Source organism: Colletotrichum orchidophilum (genome assembly GCF_001831195.1).
Source record: "Colletotrichum orchidophilum strain IMI 309357 chromosome Unknown Scaffold_163.1, whole genome shotgun sequence".
Taxonomy (NCBI): Eukaryota; Fungi; Ascomycota; class Sordariomycetes; order Glomerellales; family Glomerellaceae; genus Colletotrichum; species Colletotrichum orchidophilum.
This window is the reverse complement of record NW_019173119.1, coordinates 19,596-38,687: the sequence shown is the minus strand read 5'-3', so window position 1 is coordinate 38,687 and position 19,092 is coordinate 19,596. Positions and strand designations below refer to the sequence as shown.

Sequence of the window (19,092 nt, the reverse complement as noted above, 5' to 3'; positions counted from 1 at the left end):
GCAGGAATACTCAAATGACAGCCAACCATTTGCGCTAAAGATATTGATGATTCCCATCCTTGGGTGAGCTCGCTGCCTACAAGAACACGTCCTAAATGGTATCTCTCCATCATGAAAGATCATGAGGCCATTTTTGGGCGGAAGAAATGCCATTGTGACCATTCACACCTCCGGCAACGAGAGGACCCATTCAAAGTAGAGAGTGCTGTGCTAAAATCATTTCCTCTTCTGCTATAGAAGGCTCTCATAAAGTCAACCAAAATGCTTTGAGATTAGCTCTCGCCTTGGTGTTTCATGACAAACTTGTGACAGAATTCAGGATGGCCGATGAGGTTTTTTGCTGAAAGGGCCCAGCTGATTAGATTTCCTTCAGGGCCATTCGCCCAAGTTACAAGGACATAAAGGGTGGTCATTTCTAAGCATAGATATCATGCCAAAGTCACTAAGTGCTGACCTATAATTGATATCCTATCCAAGGGCAGTATTTCCTCCCTCTCGAGGCCTTCTCTGTCATCCACATTCTTTCCAAGGATGTGAGTTCTCTCCATGAGTGATCTACACAGATTATGTACTGACCATCCCCTTGAGTACGTTATGAGGGCTTGACTCCTTTGAGACGGAGCTGATTCTCTGTCACTCAAAGATACATCATGTCGTCAGGATACGTTCGAAAGGTGACAAGGAGCTCTCTGTGAAAGGCTAGCAGGATTAGAATCATGGCCTTGTCAAAACACTCTCGAGGGGTAGCTCTCGCCACGAATGACCACAGACAGAGCACATATCCTGTCAAACAAGCCCTTCCCGTCACAAAAAGAATCCAGCTCTCATCAGCCTTTTGCCGGGCCTCTCACAAGATGGCCCGTCTTCCTCCTCAGGTGTACTCCCCTTGTCAAGGCAGCCCTCGAGGGATAGCACCCGCCCTGAATAGCCTCCAAGATCGAGGGCACCCGCCTACTTGAGTCTTGCCCTCTTCTCCGCTCTGAAAGCGAGAGCACATGACCTCACACAAAGATTCTCTCACCCTCCTTGAGCCTGGAAAATCCCCCAAAATATTTCCTCTTTCCTCTTTCTTCACCACTTTCAGCACTCTCACTGAGCTTCTCCCCTCCCACAGCTTCTTTCACACATCAAGGCAAATCAAGTTTCCTTACCTTTGCTCATCACCAGCATCATCAGAAGTCCTCGAAAATCATCAGGCCTTGTTGATTTTGGGGGCGTTCTAGCTTTGTCTCGTCATTGGCACACTACTCACTTGATCAATTTGCTCTCCCTATCACTACCTCACCTCCCCTCCTCGAAAAATTCATCTTCTATCCTGAATACCTCTGCCCACATCCTCCTTTCCTCTCGCGATCATGGATCTGTCCGATGGCGAGGGTAACCAGGAAGACGAGAATTTCGAGCTGCATTTCGTTGACCAGTTTGGCTTTGACGACGGGCAGCTGTACGGGGATGAACAACCGTACGGCGACGAACAACAGTACGGCGACGAACAACAGTACGGCGACGAACAACAACAGTATGGCGACGGACAGTTTGGCGAAGGACAGGGCATGGATCTCCTTGCTCAGAACAACTTTCCTGGGCAGATTGTTCTCCCAGACTACGGACAGAACAATAACCTCGGCAACGTTTCTGGTTTTGGAAGCATGAATCCCAACCCCTTCCCTCCTCACACTCATGGACACGCTACTGGTCATGATAATACACAGAATAATCTCACTTCTGAGAGCAATCAGCGGCAAATCATCGGCCATTACTATGACAGCGACACTGGCAACCTCATCACGGAATACGCCGACCCCCCCGACGAAGATGGGTTTAACGTTATGCAGTCGTTGACGAACCAGAACGTATCTCAGCAACCTCTTGGTCACAACGGCGGACATCATGACCCTATGGCTCAGCAAAATCAAGCCTTGATACACGGCCACGGCTATATCCAGAGCTTTCCGCCCCGTCCCCCAGCCGAAGCCACCGACGAAGATTACCAAGGCGGTCAGCCTCGTCGCTCTTACACACAACAAATGCAAGATGACATTACCTACCTGGATTCTCAGTTGGCTTCTGGATCTGACTTGGCTTCTGCACCTCAGCTGGCCCTTGGAATTCCAGGACAGGCAACACAGCCAATCTCTTGGTCTGTCATGGGTAACGTGTCGCCTGCTCAGGTCTGGGATGAGCGGTCTGTCAACCGCCCCCGCGATGCCTTCTCAATCATCTTCGACAAGGCATTGAAGCTTGGCCTAGAAGAGGTCCTCAAGGAGGGCGGCGTGTCGTTCAGGATTGCAACCATGTGCTCCGGCACCGACGGTCCCATCTTGGCTCTGCGTGAGTTCGTTGAAGCGGCCACCGCTTACGGCTATCCGAATCTCCTTCAGTACGAGCACGTCTTCAGCGTTGAAATCGACCCATTTAAACAGGCCTTCATTCGGCGCAATGCAGCTCCTTCGGGGCCGATCTTTCGCAATGTCGTCGACGTTGGCATGCCCGGGGCTACTCAGGCGTAAGCTCTTCACATCTTGCCATCATCCTTTCGTTCACTGATATTGATATAGCATGACGGCTTCCGGAGCCATGGCGGATATTCCTTTGGGCATCGACATTCTCATCGCTGGAAGTTCGTGCGTCGACTTCTCGAGCCTGAATTTTGCCAAGGACAACAAGAAGAAGGAGTCTGGGTTGAATAAGCTTTTCGAGCAGTTCAAGAGGCAAGGTGTCTCAGCCATTCGACAGGATGATCCAATCGCCGTGGAGGTCATTGATTGCCTCGAACAAATCTTCAAAGATATCAAAGACGAAAAGGGAGAGTCAACCAAGACTTTTCTGTCCATTCTGATGTACGCCCTCGCACATCGACCCAAGATCTTAATCTTGGAGAATGTCACAAGGGCTCCGTGGGACCAATTCAAGGACTTCTGGCTGCCAAGCATCGGATACGCGGCGGCCTTCATCCAAGTCGACTCCAAGAATTTCTTGGTTCCTCAAACGAGGCAGAGAAAATATTTACTTGGGGTGGATGCCCGCCACTATGGAGACCAGGCCAAGGAGATCGTTAATACATGGGTTAAACTCATGGACATCTCACAGTGGTTCAAGAACCCGCCGGACCTTCAAAACTTCTTGCTTCCCCCGTCTGATCCGCGCGTGCTTCAGACTCGATTCCAGTTGGAACGGAACTTGCTCTCGAAGCCGAGAAGAGATGTCGAGGCTGTTCATTGTGCAGCGGATCACAGGTCAGCACGTCGAAAAGAAGAGCTCGGCACCTCGAATCCATATACTCGGATGGACGATAGAGGTCATGTTCATCCACGTGAGGACACCTGGCAGGGCGTCATTTCAGTGTACACATGGCGGATGCAAGATCTGCTGGATGTTGAATTCCTGAGAGCGCGGAAGAAGGGATTCGACTTCACTCACAAGATGTTCATCCTCGATGTTGGACAGAACGTTGATCGACAAAACGGAAGGCTGGGTGTCATCCCGTGTGTTTTACCCTCAGGGGATCTTTTCATCTCGTATGGTGGCCGTCCCCTCTTGGGTCTGGAGTGTCTCGCCGTGCAGGGCATCCCCATTGATCGCATCTCGCTTTCTGTGGAGGGGGAAAACCAGCTCAAGGACCTTGCCGGCAACGCAATGACGACCACTGTGGCCGGTGCAGCCATCCTCTGTGCCATCACTGCCGAGTACACGTTCAAGAGCAAGTCGCGCAACCAGCACGTGCAGGGCCTCGCCAAAGCCAACCGCGACCCGCTCCTCCTGCCCGAGGGCCTGCATCACACCGCGTCTGACGAGGTCGAGCCTTCCAATCTCCCAGTTTCCTATTCTGCCATCGACATCTCTCCACTCCAACGCGGCAGCCACGAATCTTCCACCAACAAGAACCAAGACGGTGCCCACTTGCTTGCTGCCTCATCAACTTCCTCCAGCAAGTCGCCTTCCGCCTTCGCAGACACCATGGTCTGGCAGGAGATCGTCTCCCGCGGCTGGGACGGCAACAAGTCGGTTGAGTTTTTCTGCACTCTCTGCCTTCATGGCCGCCGAAATTGTCACTGCGACGCCTTTCGCAAGCATCAGCACACCGGTGTTTATTTACGATGCGAGGACTGCAACGAGACGCGCTGCGAAAGCTGCGCTGGTAATCCAGACCACAATTTCGACAGAGCGAACCCCATCAACGACAAGGCGTCGATCGACAAGAGCACGGCGAATGAGCTTGCCATTGCCGCCTTTCCAGCTCATCTCTACGTTGATTGGGCAAGTGCCGATACGGTTTGCACTGTCGATATTCTCAATGACCTCGATAAACAGATCTTTGGTGGCCACCGCGAAGCTCTCCAACGTGGAATTCAGACGTGTGTAGCCGGAGTTCATTACTTCCAGACGGACCTCAAGTTCAGAGACGACCTGACCGTGACTTACGAGTCTGAAAAATCCATCATCACCATTATTGTTACCGAAAAGGATGTTACGTGGAGCATGCACATACGTCCTGTACATCTCGACCTCAAACACCCGTCGCTCCAGAACGACATTCGACTCGGCGAAGCGGCCGTTCAATTGGCAGTTCTGGGCTACGACCTTCGAAAGCCTCTCTTGAAGGCAGTGATCTCGGATCCCCACGCTGAAATTACGCCCACGGCAAACAACTAGCATTTGTTTGTTCAGCACCAAATCGACGTGGAGCTTCTCCAACAACTCACTGGCAATGAAATTAAGCCCGGATTCTACCAGGAACTTGTCGCTGCGAAGGGTCTTGCACCCGATCTCAAGAGTAAAATTGGAAACGATGTCAACGGGGAGTACCGCTTCACCAACAATTGTGCAACCCCATTAGGGCTCCTTTACACCAGCAAAAACGATCGTCTCAGCCCAGTCTACCTCATGCTTCACACGACATGCAATGGAGCTGCCGGTACCGATCGATGGGTTTTGACGAGGAACCCTCGTAAACTTGAGCCGGATCAAGTGCGAGAGATCATCTGCGTTTTGCCCCAAGGCTTCAAGCACCCCATGACAGAAGGACAACCTCCTGCCTCTATAGTCCCCGCTGTGCTTCCTGGCGTGTACACGTCTTTGCCGCCCGCCCTGAACGTTACTGTCCACGAGTGTGCTCCAGCCCGTGAGGTTGGTCTCAGCAATTTGCGGGAGCAGTCCATCGGAAATATTGACTGCCAATCTTCGACTCCGGCCATCTTGATCAGATTGGACAACACCGATATGCACTTTCCCGTCAAGTCACTCCTTGCTCAGTTGACACCCGCCTTTGGTGCGAACAATGTGGCAGTTCCACCCGATGACGATGAAGTCTGGTTTACGGTTGCCGAGCACGAGATCAAGGATGCGCTGGCATTGGCCTCTTCAGCTATCAACAAATTGACGACATCAAAATGTGCTGACCTTCTTGAAGTCGACAACATCATTCTGGAGTCTAGTGATGCATGCCGCAGATGCTCACCGAACACCCCCAAGGCCCTGCACTACTGGGATGCGGATGGCAACATTGTACGAATCGAGGACGAGGCAATGGCGGCCAAAATGGAGCAGGATATCCGACAGCGACCTGCTCCCCTCGTAATTCAGGCCCGGCAGGACCTTTATGTTGAAGGAGCTGATGGAAACAGCGTGCTGAGCATGAGGATCCTGCTCAACCCAGCGTCGCTCGCGCACCGAGCGCATGGTCACTTTCCGGTTGATAAAGACGTCATGTCGCCAATGGTTCGCTCAACCCGCGGAAGTGGCTCTTTCCGCGTGGACTTGAATTTCTTCGATCCCAGTCTGAAGGAGCTGGCACCGTTCAAGCAAAGTATGCACGCTGTTCTGGCAGGAGACCACCCTGTAGGACACTTCAGGCAGCCGCCTAACTTTGTACGGAACGGAATGAGCTTGCGTCCAGACCAACTGGAAGCTGTTCAATGGATGATCAAGCGCGAGATGGATGAAACGTTCACCGAAAGAGAATTCGAGGAGCGAATTCTTCCATCTGTGAACGTACGCTTGACTGCCGTTGCAAAGCTTGAGAACTCTGCCCGGGGAGGTGTCCTTGCACATGATATTGGCTACGGCAAGACTATAGTCACGCTTGGTCTCATTGACTACACCACCAGGCCCGGGAGTGGAGATTTTTCCATTCTGGAACGGTCGAAGTGGTTGGGAACCGCGAATTTCATCCACCTCAAGGGTACTTTGGTCATCGTGCCACCTCACATCGTCTCACAGTGGGCTCAAGAAGCTGTGAGATTCGTTGGTCAGCTTCGAATTCTCGTACTTGCCAAGACGGCCGATATCTCACGGAGCAAAATGGAAGCAGCAGACATCATCATTGTGAGCAACACTCTCATGTCTTCAGAGAAAAGTATAGAGAAGCTCGCTGCAATTTCCAAGCTGCCGTCGATTCGTCAAAAGAAATCGAGCCGAGACTTCCAGGACTGGCATTCTGAAGTCATTGCGACCATCAAGCATGCAGCCTTTGATCACAGTAACCTCCGTAACCCGAACAACTCCCAGGTCGAGGCAAGGATCCAAAGCCACCGCAACAGCAACAATGATTGGGTCAAGATGGCCGCGGCCAACATCGTGGCCGCAAGCGATCGTAAGACGCAACAGACTGCCAAGACTGCTCCCAAGAAGAAAGGCAAGGCAGCGAAGACCAAAACGACTACAAAAATTGACGTGCTAGAGGCCTTTCAAAATGGTGAGGTACTCGAAATGTACACTTACCACCGTGTCGTCCTAGACGAATTCTCGTACGAGAACACATCCATCGCAACCTTCTTCAAGAACACGGTCGCGCATTCGAAATGGATCCTCTCTGGTACACCGCCCACCATCAATCTCGGCCAGATCTGCGAGACCGCCGCATTGCTCAATGTTCATGTTGCGCGACCGACGCCATCGATGCCAGGATTCTTCCCCAATGTCACGAATGGGCCCAAGGTATCCGAGTTGACGGACGCCGAAGCATTCCGCAGCTACACAGAGCCCTTGTCCGCTCAGCTTGCCGCCGACCGTCATAAGCAAGGCCAGGATTTTCTTCTTCACTATTTACGGAAGAACAGAACGGACGTTAGAGGCGTGGAGATGGATGAGCTAATCTTCCTCGCCCCCATGCAACCCCAAGAAGAGTTTATCTACGACCTTGTGCAACAAGCACTCGTCGATGCCAAGTGGGACGTAGAAGGAATGCCATGTGGTCTCGGTGGTTTCCTTCGTATCACCTTGAACAATGAGATGACGCACAATGCCGGCTCCAAAGTCAAGGCTGCCGGCAAATCCATCTGGTCGGATGCAATTGACGGTCTACTCCTTCTGTCTTCGTTACCCGCTTCGCACGGCCGACAGGGTTTTGAGAGCATGGGGTGGAAGGAACCCAATGCCGACTTCACACTTCGAATTCTAAGCAAAAAAGCGTCTGCCGCAGCTGCTAGCAACCTTGCTCATTGTACCCAGATTTTGGTGTCGTATTTCGATCTCATGATGTACCTGGCGAACATGATCCCGGAGGAGGTCGGAGACAATGGCAGTGGAAAGGCTAAGAAAGATGCCTATTTTGGCCACATGGAGGAGATTTTCGACTTCATGAGAAACACCGACGGCGACTCTGGGGATATCATGTTCATGGCCTATCTTCATGAGGCGATCGTGTTCAGAGGCCGCCAGGATTATGTCCCTCCTGAACTCGATGTTTGGGACTTTAAACGCTGGTCCGAGTGGCTGGGTGGCCCTGGAACGTATAACTCTGCAGATTGGTGGCTTCTAGAGTCAGGTCACGACCTGTCCGATGCTGAACGAGATATCTTGTACGACCGATGGATTGACTCCAGCGATGGCCAAGTTGATACTAGAGAGGCTCGCATCGAAGTTATTCGCGAAAAGCAGGAGAGCGAGACTGCGTGCCAGAAAATGGCCGTGGCACTCGGACTGAAGAGAAGCGACGATACGCAGGGTCGACTCAAGAAGCATCTCGAAGGAAAGGCTACCAAGGACGACTTTGAGTTCGGCATTCAGATCCCGGCCCACCGGCCACAAAAGGGCAAAAATATCAGGCCCCGCGGGCAGTCCATTGATGAGACATTGAATACTTTCATCTTAGTTGTTCAAGGCGTTCAGGCAGGCATCAAGATCGTCATGGAGGCATGGCGACGCTATATGTTTCTGCTGAAGACAGATTGCCTTCGAGGTGGCAATTTGGAAGACCACAAAGAGCTGGCCGTCACGTGCAACGTTTGTGCGAGCGTTGCTGCTGGTTCCAATTTCCTTCAGTCTATTGCATGTGGTCATACCCTTTGCGACAGCTGCTTCAGAAACTTCACTGAGAGCGGAGGTCAGTTGTGCCCTGTTCCGACTTGCAAGGCACTCAGTCGCGGCTCCTTCATGCCTCACCAATTGTTTACTGGTCCGCAAAGTATGGATGCAGATCTGTCGGCAATTCCAAGCTCCAAAGTAATCAATATGGAGCACGTAATTCTCAACAATGTCAACGATGACGAGAAGGCCTTGATATTTGCTGCGTATGGAGGCATCAAAGAAGAGGTTCACAGCTACCTCCTTCGCCTCCACGGCAACCGAATCGGTGTTTACATGACCGACGGAAGAGATCAGGACTCGAACACCATCGAGGCTTTCAAGGCACATCAAGGCAAGGCCGTTCTCATCCAGAGTCTCATGTCGTCTGAGTCCGCTGGCACCAATTTGACAGAGGCCAACCACATCCTTTTCGCCGGAGTTCTGTTTACAGACTCGGATAGTTACGAAATGTACATGAAGCAGGCAAAAGGCCGTATCATTCGACACGGACAGAAGCGGCCTGTCTTTGTTTATCACTTCATCACACCGGCCACGCTTGAGTTCGACATTTTCAATAAGCGGCATGGCAACCGCATCCGCAACTGGGGTACTCATGGACGGATCCCCATTCCGGTACCCGAGAACAAACCCATGGCCACGGATTTTCCTCTGTTCTTCCGTCCGTACTTGGATATAGCGTCGGTTGAGAAACTTCTGCGCTCTGTGGAGTTTGAGGAGTATGAGAAGTGAACGGCGGCTTTTGGAGGACAGCGCCGTCAATGCCGACGTATGACGAGTCGGATCATTCGATATGAGGCGGGTTGGAGAAATCAGCAGATTGAACCGGATGTTCGAAGGCAGGAGACTGGCTTGAGAAGGACCGCATCAGCTGCAGGAGTCTTGTGTAGCAGGGTCTCAATCATGCCAGAAAATTACGGCAACGGCCACAACCTTTGGGGTTTGCTTGGTTCGGGAGGAATGGAGAGTAAGTTTGCCAAGTTGTTTTCAACGGGGATTCTTAATACTGTTTGAGTACATCACGTTTGGGCCGGCCGAGGATTTGAGGCCGGGGATGTATGAGTACAATTGGTATGGGTTGTTGACAGGGCTCGAGTATGGTTAGGTAGCGCAGAAAATTTCTACAGATCTTTTGGTCACCAACACAGCGTTCTACGCAATTCTCCTCATCTTCCCACACTGGCGGCTACGATCAAGAAAGCAAATGAGCAATAGGCTGCCGAAGTGGCTTGGCGATTGTGAGATCCCATGCAATGGCAGCTTGCAGCTTGCGCATGAATACATGATCAATTTGGTGGTATGTCTATGTTTTACTGCCCCTTTACCCAGTCGTCCAGGGACGTCGCTCTACACTCCTTGAGCGTGCCCAGGCGAACTCGAACCAGGTTTCCTTCTCTTGCTTAATACCTTAAGGAGACATCGTACACGCATACCCTCCTGACAGGACGCCCCTCAAAACCAGCCGCTCACTTTCCCCCCCAAACATTGCCAAGTCCCGTTCGCTCCGCTCATAGCTTCGCAACTACTGGCATCCTCTCCGGAACCTGCACCACAATGCCCGCCTCCTCGTCCGCGGCCGCAAACTCCACCTCCTGACAATCCTCCACGCCCACGCCGCTCGCAAACTGCGTCACGACAAAGTCGATCGCCGTGCCCTGGGGTCCCAGCGCGACCATGGGCGCGTGCCACGTGCCCGCGCCGTAGGTGACGGCCTGTCCGGGGGACGCGACGAAGGCCTTGAGGCCCTTGATATCGGGCAGGCCGCGGCCCTTGCCGCCGGTGGCCGGGGCCGGGAGGAAGTCCGTTTGCGCGCTGGGGGTCGGGAGGGTGGGTGCCACGATGACGAGGTACGCCGCGCCAGCCGCGGACGATGAAGCGGAAAAGGGGACAAAGGTCTGCGTTGTAAAGGGGTGCCTCTCCAGCACGCCGACCCTGAACCTCCCTCCCCTGCTGGGGCCCGCGTAGGTGTAGGGCAGCAGGGTCGAGATGGGCGGCTGGGCGGCGGGCTCGGCGGGCTCGAGCTGCCTTGCGGCGCAGGAGAAGATGCTCACGATGGGGCGGGAGGACCGGGAGGGCGCCTGGGGGTAGAGGTCTACAGGGGAGGAGACGTTTTGGTACTTGATGGCTGTTCCCTGGTTGGCGGGGACGGCGCTGAAGGAGGCGGAGACGGAGGCGGGTACGGTGGCGGCGGGGCGGACTTCGGGGTGCGGGTTCTCGATCACGTCGCCGAAGGGGGCGAAGGCGGCGCGGGTGAGGGGTTCCGCGGGGATTTGAAGGGTGAGGGGGGTTGTGAGTGTAGTTGGCGGCATTGTTTCTGCGTGTGTTGTGTCTCACACGGTGTGAGTTTGCTGCTATTGGTTGGGTTCTTCTTCTAGATGCGTGAGAGAGGGATGAGTTGAATGTGATGGTTATGTGTACGTGTGTATGTATGTATGTGTGTATGGCTTGGGAAGTGGCGTTTGAGGAAGGGCGGATCAAGTTGAGTTGAATTGATTTGAGTTGAGGTCGGAGTAAGCTCGTCTTTCATGAGCTTTGCCAGTCGGGGTGAGTGAGAGGGGAGCTTGGGGAAAGCTTCCGCTTTGGGTTGGGTATGGCTCGTGCGTCTCCGGGGCCTCGGCGCATGGGTCCAGATGGTCTCTGATAGGGATGCGTGGATGATTTTGCGGGGTCATTAACAGGTGTCATCAAAGCTTAGCAGTCACGGTAGCTCCACTGATGGCTTCCCCGGGAACGCACTTGTCTCGGACTCCCCAACTGCAATGTCCCTCAACACCTACCTTAGGGCCTAGTGTGTAGATGGGAGTGAACCGGCTAAGACAAGGTGTTTCTCCGGAGATGCAATAGGAGGCTTTTTGGCTTTTCTTCTCCGTCAGCCTCACTTGAGTGTGTTTAAACATTCTGATTAGTATCATGTTGGGACTTTTGATGTTCGGGATCTACGAGAGCTTACGATGACGAGGGCCGAGTACACTCATCGTCGGGGCTAGACTTACCCCAACATCCTTCATGGCCATATCCTAGTGCGAAGTTTAGGATACGATGTGCTCACTCTAGCGCTTGATCACGAGATGCCGACACTTTGAGTCATGGCTCAGCCCGGGGTCACTTACGTTGCGACGATGCCTTCAACGTGCGTGGCTGTGAGAGTATCGTTAACAATCAATTTACTAGTTAAAGACTGCAGTTGTATTTTTCCTGTATGCCGTTCCATACTGACCGAGGCAATTTGATCATCCACGTCATCTCGAGCCATTAGTATTCGCTAAAGTCGGACTGAAGTTGAGCTGCCCTCAGGGCAACGCAATGTTCTTACAACCTGATCAATACAATACCGGCAACTGCCAAAAGCCTCTCCGCAGTCTCCGCAGAGATCCTTCCATCTTCCGGCTACCGAGGTTGAAAATGGCTGACTCATTCTACATACCTTATTCGAGGGGTGGCGGGGTTCTCTCTAGGCTTCTCAGCCGGTTGCCACGAACTCTATGTCGTCTGATGACTGATGTCTTGTCCAAATCGAAGAATGTGTGGGCGCAAGGTTCACGAGGAACTGTATCTCTAGGAAAGCCTCGGCTCAAGACTCTTCTGTTGACTCTGACCAAGTAACCGGCAATGGTACGAGAATCTGGCCCGAGGGGGTTGGCGAGTACTGCGGCGCCCCGACAGACGCATCAACTACCAGGGATATTTTGGAGCCGAGACTCATAGACTACCTCAAGTTGTCTTATTCAAAACTCCACTGCCCAAGTTTCTGATTCTATAGACCGTCTCATCTTATGTTGTGGAAGGCAACTCCAAATCTCCTTCGTTCGTCCCGCCAACCGAGCGAAGTATCCTCTCAAACATGTCAAACTTCAATTCGACAATACCCTCGTGATCGGTTCCGGGAACAACACAACTCGCATACTCTATCGCGCCACGGCACTGCTCAGCCCTCCAGCACCCCTCGAACCACTTGGGCCCCTTATCGACGCCAATCATGTGGTCCTCTTCCGCCCAAAACACGTCAACCTTGAGCTTCGCAGTGCTCTCCAGATTCCTCTCAGCCTCCGCCAGCAGGGTGACGAGCTCGTCGTAGTCCCCCCACGAGCCCCAGTACCCCGGGTGCCCCGCCCGCTTCAGTAGCAGGATGGCGTCCTGGCTGAGGCCTCGCATATCCCCAGCGTACACCATTTCAATCAGCCGCGGCCAAATCCTCTCCTCAAACTCTGCCATCCGGGCGTTTTCGCTCACCTCCGCCGCGAGAGGAGGAGGAGGAGGAGAAGCAGGACTCGTCCGCAACGACGTCGGCAGCAGCCCGCTCACGGCCTGCATACTGGGAAAGAAGCCGCTTACCGCACTCGCCACGGGCGCTACGTGCTTCTGCGAGAAGCCCGCCAGCGTGTGGAACCCGCCCAGCACGGCCTCCGGCAGCCCGCCGGCGAGAATCATGAGAGCGCTGCCCGAGCGGGACTGGTGGACCCACGGCGCGGCGAGCGCCACGTACGGCCGCGAGGGAGAGAGGATATGGCGCTGGTGCAGGAGCGTGTTGAGGGCGTAGATTGTGCCGCCGCTGTGGGCGGCGAGCGAGACGTGGCGGATGCCGAGGTGCTGTAGCAGGGCGGGCACGATCTCGAGCCAGAGGCGGACGCGGTCTGGTGCGTCGACGTGGGTTGTGCCGCCGAAGCCTGGTCTGTCTGGGTTGATTATGCGGACGCCGTGTTTCTTTGCCAGGGCGTCTTTGGCGACGTGCAGATAGCGGCTGGGGTATGTTTTGTTAGACGTTGAGCGATGAGACGGCCGTGATGTGATTGTCTTTTTTTTTAAAAAAAAAAAAAAAAAAAAAGGGGGGGGGGGGGGGGGGGTGCGGGGGCGGGGGGGGGGCGGGGGGGGGGGGGTGGGTGTGTGTTTTTAGGGGGTGGGGGGTGGGGCGGGCGGGATGTGATTGTCTTTTTTTTTAAAAAAAAAAAAAAAAAAAAAAAGAGAGAGATGAATGGCTTACCTGCCCAGGAGGGGACCGCAGAAGAGCAGGACATGCTCACGCTCTGGATCGTCTGCGTTGCGATAACCGTAGTCGCAGTAGGTGACTTGGAAAGGATCCGGGCGGTCGGGGCCGGGGGCCAAAGTGAAGGATTGGTGGAATCGCGGGTCGTTGAGGTACTCTGCCGGGTCCGGATCCGTTGGTGACGACACCGGCTGATTGGCATTCTGTGACACCATTTCGATTGATGCAGGAGCCTGCATGGTGTTATTCTCTATGGCTTGCTTAGAATCACCCGGATAAGTCGCGATTCGCAGTCTGCGATGACGTTTGTATCTACAAAGTTGTCGATACTGTGCTTTGAATGAGCTCCGGCTGGTGGCACCACCCGGACGGCGTTTTTGACGTCTCCCGACTGTGCCGCGCGTTAGTTGGCCGAAGTGGGTAATCGGACTCTAGTGCTTATCGCCAAGGTGGTGGGATGAGGAATGAGGGATGAGGGATTCGCTGTGGTGCCTGGGTTCACCAGACTCCATTGGGAAGTTGTCTCACTACTTCTCGACGCCGTTCTCGAAAGTAATGTCAATTCGTGATCTCGAGTCGACGATTCAGGCTCTCTGATGAGGGGGCGAGGAACCGGGTGTTACTCAAATACCCTACGCTTCTGTCTTTACTGTCGCATCTTCAATAAGGAGGGATGGCGGCCACAGTTGAGAGACTTCAATGAACGACAATCAATGAGCGACAGGAAGCGGTATGTATGGCTGTAGCGATCTGTGAGGGAAACAATATCTCGAGGTGGAGGTTTCTAGTACATGAAATATTGAACGCAGATCAAGACTTTGGAGGTTTTGAAGCCACAGAGCCAGCAACAAGGACCAATCTAAGACACCTCTACGGACTATAGCAATACCTTTACAATTCTCGAACGCTTTGCCTTCAACGTATCATAAAACCAAACTTCGAGTATGTCCCCATTGAGCCTGGCCTTTGCAGTTCGATTCTCAAGCACTACAAGTCAACATAGCTTCCTCCCACCAGCGAGAACTTAAGAAAGATGTAGATAGAAAAATTTCGTCAGACTATCATCAGCTAGAGTAAGAACACTCGTTCTACACATCAACCAAACAATGCGCGCCTCACTCTTCCTCGCCGGCATCCTGGCCACTCTCGCCGTCGTCGCCGCCCCCAACTCTCCTCCTTCCCCCGCCGGACTCAAAGACACAAAACCAGAACAACGCACTGTAGACCTCGAGCGCCTCAACGCCGACGTCACAAAAGCAGATCAAGACATCGAAGCCGACAGCAAGGGGTTCTCGACGGCACCGGAACCGGGGCCAGAGCCGGCAGAGCCCGCGTATCCGTTGGGTCCCCCGCCAAGGCTTCTCCCGTCGTGGGCCCGCCCGAGGCCGAGGCTGACAGCGAAACCAACTAATCGCTCAAGGATCAGGATGCCTACATACACACGAAGGCTCTCGACGGCCTGAAGCGTTTGGATGCTGTCGCCGTTGAACTTGCTGCCACCGGCGCCAGAGAGGGCGAGATGGCCAAGAACAGGGAGAACAAGGTGGCGAGGCGCGGCGAGAACGCTAACAGAGACAACAACACGCACCAAATCTTGGTGGACTCGTTTGTCGACCAGGCCATCGGGGCGTCAGCGCTGGCTTGCAACGGCAAGACTTGCTTGAGGAACGACGTCAGAACGTCCATCTCTCTGTGCATGACGGAGGTGGATAAGGGGCGGATGAAGGTCAATGAGCTTTCGAAGGACAAGGCGTCCGTTGCTGGGTCGCCTAATCGCTGCTCTGAAGTGATGTGGAAAATTCACGATATCGAGGGGTATGAGGGCGATGTAACGATTCTTGGTGGCGGTGCTGATGGGTTTTTGTTCTAGGGTTTTGGGAGTGGGGGCGGAGATGTTCAAGATGACTGGCAAGGGGTTAAGCAGAAGATTGATGGAATCTCATTTGAATCAAATAGGGCTCTTCAATGTTTCGAATGCTCTACGTTCTGCCGATCACCGAAAGAGTGTTGGTGATGATGGACCGCAGAAGACAGATAAGTGTTTGTCGTGAAAGCGATTCGAGAACTTGTTCAACCTGCCAGATCGTTGAGCGAGAGAGAGCCTGCCCGGCATATCTAGTCTCTCAGCCATAGTTGGAGAAGCAACAAGGCGTTCGTCTATACTACGGGACGTCGAAGCATAATGCAACCCAGTAGTAGTAAGTAGTCTGGCGTCAGAGGGTGAAAGATATTCAAATCTATCTCACGGCCACCCTTTCTTCCACACCAACCTCAACTTATTTGTTCACACCAGGCTTCGAAGACAGAAAAGGCCTGTGCGAAACACAGACTGGAGGACTACTGTTTCTTTGACCTGAAAAGGGCGTCTTCTGGTGTAGTACAACAGAAAGGAGTGCTAATTCCCGCTCATGCCTTTGGCTATTGCAATGTCCATCAGGACAATACGAGACAGATGTACCCAGCATCAATACGCAAAACCAGTGCATCATCATCGAGATGAGGTCAGCATCACTGGATAAAGAGCAAGAAACACGGCAGCAGAATTGATCCCGTCAGAAAAATTCCTCGGATGGGAAGCGACATGAACCACGAAAGTCTTGCCCAGCCGTAATCACTTTGCCAAAGACTAAGTCTTTCAATTGCGCATGAAGGCAGAGAGGGGGACACATCTCCACGCACCAGCGACTGAAAAACATTGACGTTCAACATACACTGCATATGACATGAAGAATTGCCTGAAGGAATACCTGGCCCTCGTCCACGCAGGGAACCTTCTACATGGCCCTATGAAAGGGATAAAGATCTGCTTGGTCGGCTCGTTATGTTAGGCGCAGTTGCGCGGGAGAGACGTCGGACCACTGATCTCGAAGCCTGCCAGCTTCTCGTGGCTTTCTTGGCGAGACGGTTCTCTCTTGTCAAGGCAGGGCCTAGAATCTAGACATCAAAAACAAGTCTCAATTACCCTGTCCAAGGCCAGTCTCAATCGCCAGCCCCGAAAACCGTGGCGCATCACCACCAAGCAGAGACAGACATCCATGAACGACGAAGAAAGCCCCGATCCCAGTTTCCAACGACATGATGTAAGTCGCTTTGCGAATCTCGCAGCGAGCATGCAATGATTGCAGTCACCCGGTGCCTCGGTGGAATCACAGCGAATCGCAATAGGCTCTGTTCGCGAGTCTTGCTTCCTTTGCTCGGAGCTCAATTCCATCTTTATACAGGTTCACGAGAAGACGCGCTCAGCCCCCAGTCTTGAAGTAGAAAGGACTAGGCCGTCCGACGAAAATTACTGAGACAGCCCTAACATGGGACGAAAGCAGAATACCTACAAGCGTCTCTTCGCAAATACATCGGCAGTGAAGGGTTGGTCATGGTCGGCTAGCGTCTCCTTGATGTGTGTGTTGCCAATGCCTGACTCCAGACATGCGATCGCTTAAGCTACAATCTTTGGACACTGAAATCACGCCGTCGGAGCCTGGGGCCGCAATCAGTTTCAGACTCCGCAATAGATCCGGCATACCAAGGCTAGGAGATAAAATTACAAATATTTGTGGTAAAATCGAGTCAAAACGTTTTACGAATCATACACTCCTCAACATGGTAAGTTTCAATACACTAAAAAGAATTAGAAAGCCTCTCCTGCAAGCGCATGATCGGAACAGAAGATGCTCATTTACGTCTACCGTGTTCTTCTTCACTGGAATGGCGAAGAAGGCGGCTGGTCTGGCCCACAGTCAAACGACATGTGTATCGTGAGTCAAAATGGGAGTGGAGTGTCTACCAACGACACTATGAACTCTGTTGAACGCACAAACAGAGATAGCAGCACGATATACTAGGAACACAACAAGGGGCACCTCGTTCTGTTTGGCCGAACACTTCACCGCTGGTTTCTACAACAGCGGGCTCGACTGCGATGAACAGTAGACAAAGTTCTGGTACGATACCCGAAGCTTATCAGTATGATTCAGTCTTTGCAAACTTTCTCCCTCGGAAATCTAAACGATAGAAACCAAAGAAAAGTTTAGCAACGGCATGATGTCGTTGACCTACTCATGGGCAGTGAAAGCGGAAGTATAGCAGAGTCCGGGAATACCAACTCACGACCCCGCACTGCACCTCGGAGAACCATCACAGCGTTGATTTAAACTCCTTCGAACATAGGGCGATGGAAACCACCTAGAGCAGGTCATAGAATAAAGTTGCTTACATCAAAGCAAATCAGCAAAAGTCAAAGATCAAGCGCATCCTCAAACACCACCTGATCGTCATTCGGATGAAGCATGTTAGCGGAAGGTATATGTGGATGCCCCGCGTCGATGAGCATCCAGAGGGGCTGTGGAATTTCGTCGCGGGCCCTGAGAGACTAGCATTCTTAGCTAGTAATCCTGGCTGTAGCATCATCTGATGACCTGGCGTTGTGGCAGAGTGGTCTAATGCGCAAGACTAGAAATCTTGTTCCTTCGGGAGCATCTGTTCGAATCAGGCCAACGTCGATATCATTTTTGCATTTGCCAACAAGACCCGACTTGAATCCGTGTTGGGCCTCCATCAATGACGACGGCCTCGCGTCGATTCAGGTGCGATTGGATCTTGGCAAAAGGTACTGCGTCCTGGCGGTCTGCAACGCAAGGACGACAGAGTGGATCAGCCTGTCACGGTCGCAGGTTCGAAGATCTGAAATGTGTCCCTCGCACGTTTTGGAAACAGACAGGGGTGATGCCAGCGTACCACTCAACAGAAACGTGTGACTCTGGAATGAACGCAGCGAGCGAGACGGCATCAGGTTGCGTCCATGTTCCGACGTCTCGAGTCGAGGGGTTAGCGCTCGGAGCGAGGAGCAGTTAGCCCTGGCGCCGCCTGACTCGATTTCATCTCGACATCTTGTTTGGGGGCGTTACTGTGTACACCAAGTCAGGGACTCAATGCGTGAGTTTCTCTTTACGGACGTCTTCCTGTTGGTCTGCCTTTCTTTGGGGCAGGAACGCTAGTAGACTCTGGGTTGATGGAAAGGGGGGAGGAAACGATATCTGAGCGATAGGCGGATTGAATGGAGATCCTCATCAGCGAGCTAGACAGGCTGGTGATGAGTGGTAATAGACAGACTGCGCCGCTGACAGCATTTGTCGGTGTGGCCACCTGAAAGCCGCATTCCCGACGACATATTCCCGCGCGCTGCACTTAATAGGGGGTTCCTGCGGGAACGAGCTAAATAGTCACGCGAGCTCTCCAGGATTTCTAGAAGGACGTGATGATTAAAGGGCCTCGGATCGTGTCGCGCCGCGCCTTGGGTTCGGTAATCGACGGTGCCGTATTTAGCACGTCCGTTCGGCGCTACATTGGATTCCTGGTACGAGGCCGCTGGCACCAGAAAATGCGGCCTGCTTCCAAGACCAGCGGTTCTGATCTCGCGTGATAGCACCTGGGCCGGCTATGAATTACTGGTCGTCGCAGCAACTTCCGCTTAACCAGATCTGAGACGATCCAATCGATGAGCGGTTCAAGAGCGGGCCTTTGGTAAGTGGCCAAGTGCGATTGAGTGACCAGTGTCATCTCCCGCGCGGCGTTAAAGAAGGCTCCAAGAGGGGCAGAAATCATAGCCGTCGATAATGGCAGGTCTCATTTGCCGCCGAAGATCTGTCAGATGACGGTGAGGGGCCCCCAAAGGTACTGAGATGAACCTCCACTGTGGCCAGTGACGGTCTCGACTGCCCAGCCCCGTGCGTCTTGATTTGATGCTGGCGATGCTTGACAATCTGGAATTTGGCCAGAGGAAATGGCACTGAGGTCGGTGATCAGCCAGTGAG

General features: G+C 53.1%; 4 protein-coding genes across 4 annotated transcripts; 2 read left to right on the top strand and 2 right to left on the bottom strand.

Moving 5' to 3' along the window:
* Window positions 1-1,355: 1,355 nt before the first annotated feature.
* Window positions 1,356-9,036, top strand: CORC01_12714 (SNF2 super family protein; the record flags this gene model as incomplete). Its single annotated transcript, XM_022624332.1, has 3 exons — window positions 1,356-2,506; window positions 2,559-4,605; window positions 4,669-9,036. 3 exons carry the CDS (start codon window positions 1,356-1,358, stop codon window positions 9,034-9,036), a joined length of 7,566 nt encoding a protein of 2,521 aa, XP_022469150.1.
* A 776-nt stretch (window positions 9,037-9,812) lies between these two features.
* On the bottom strand, window positions 9,813-10,613 carry CORC01_12713 (ureidoglycolate hydrolase; the record flags this gene model as incomplete). Its single annotated transcript, XM_022624331.1, has 1 exon — window positions 9,813-10,613. One exon carries the CDS (start codon window positions 10,611-10,613, stop codon window positions 9,813-9,815), a length of 801 nt encoding a protein of 266 aa, XP_022469149.1.
* A 1,462-nt stretch (window positions 10,614-12,075) lies between these two features.
* On the bottom strand, window positions 12,076-13,524 carry CORC01_12712 (uncharacterized protein; the record flags this gene model as incomplete). Its single annotated transcript, XM_022624330.1, has 2 exons — window positions 12,076-13,042; window positions 13,283-13,524. The coding sequence occupies 2 exons, from the start codon at window positions 13,522-13,524 to the stop codon at window positions 12,076-12,078; spliced, it is 1,209 nt and encodes a 402-aa protein (XP_022469148.1).
* Window positions 13,525-14,391: 867 nt separating this feature from the next.
* CORC01_12711 (uncharacterized protein) lies at window positions 14,392-15,155 on the top strand (the record flags this gene model as incomplete). Its single annotated transcript, XM_022624329.1, has 2 exons — window positions 14,392-14,532; window positions 14,706-15,155. The coding sequence occupies 2 exons, from the start codon at window positions 14,392-14,394 to the stop codon at window positions 15,153-15,155; spliced, it is 591 nt and encodes a 196-aa protein (XP_022469147.1).
* Between the last annotated feature and the right edge of the window lie 3,937 nt (window positions 15,156-19,092).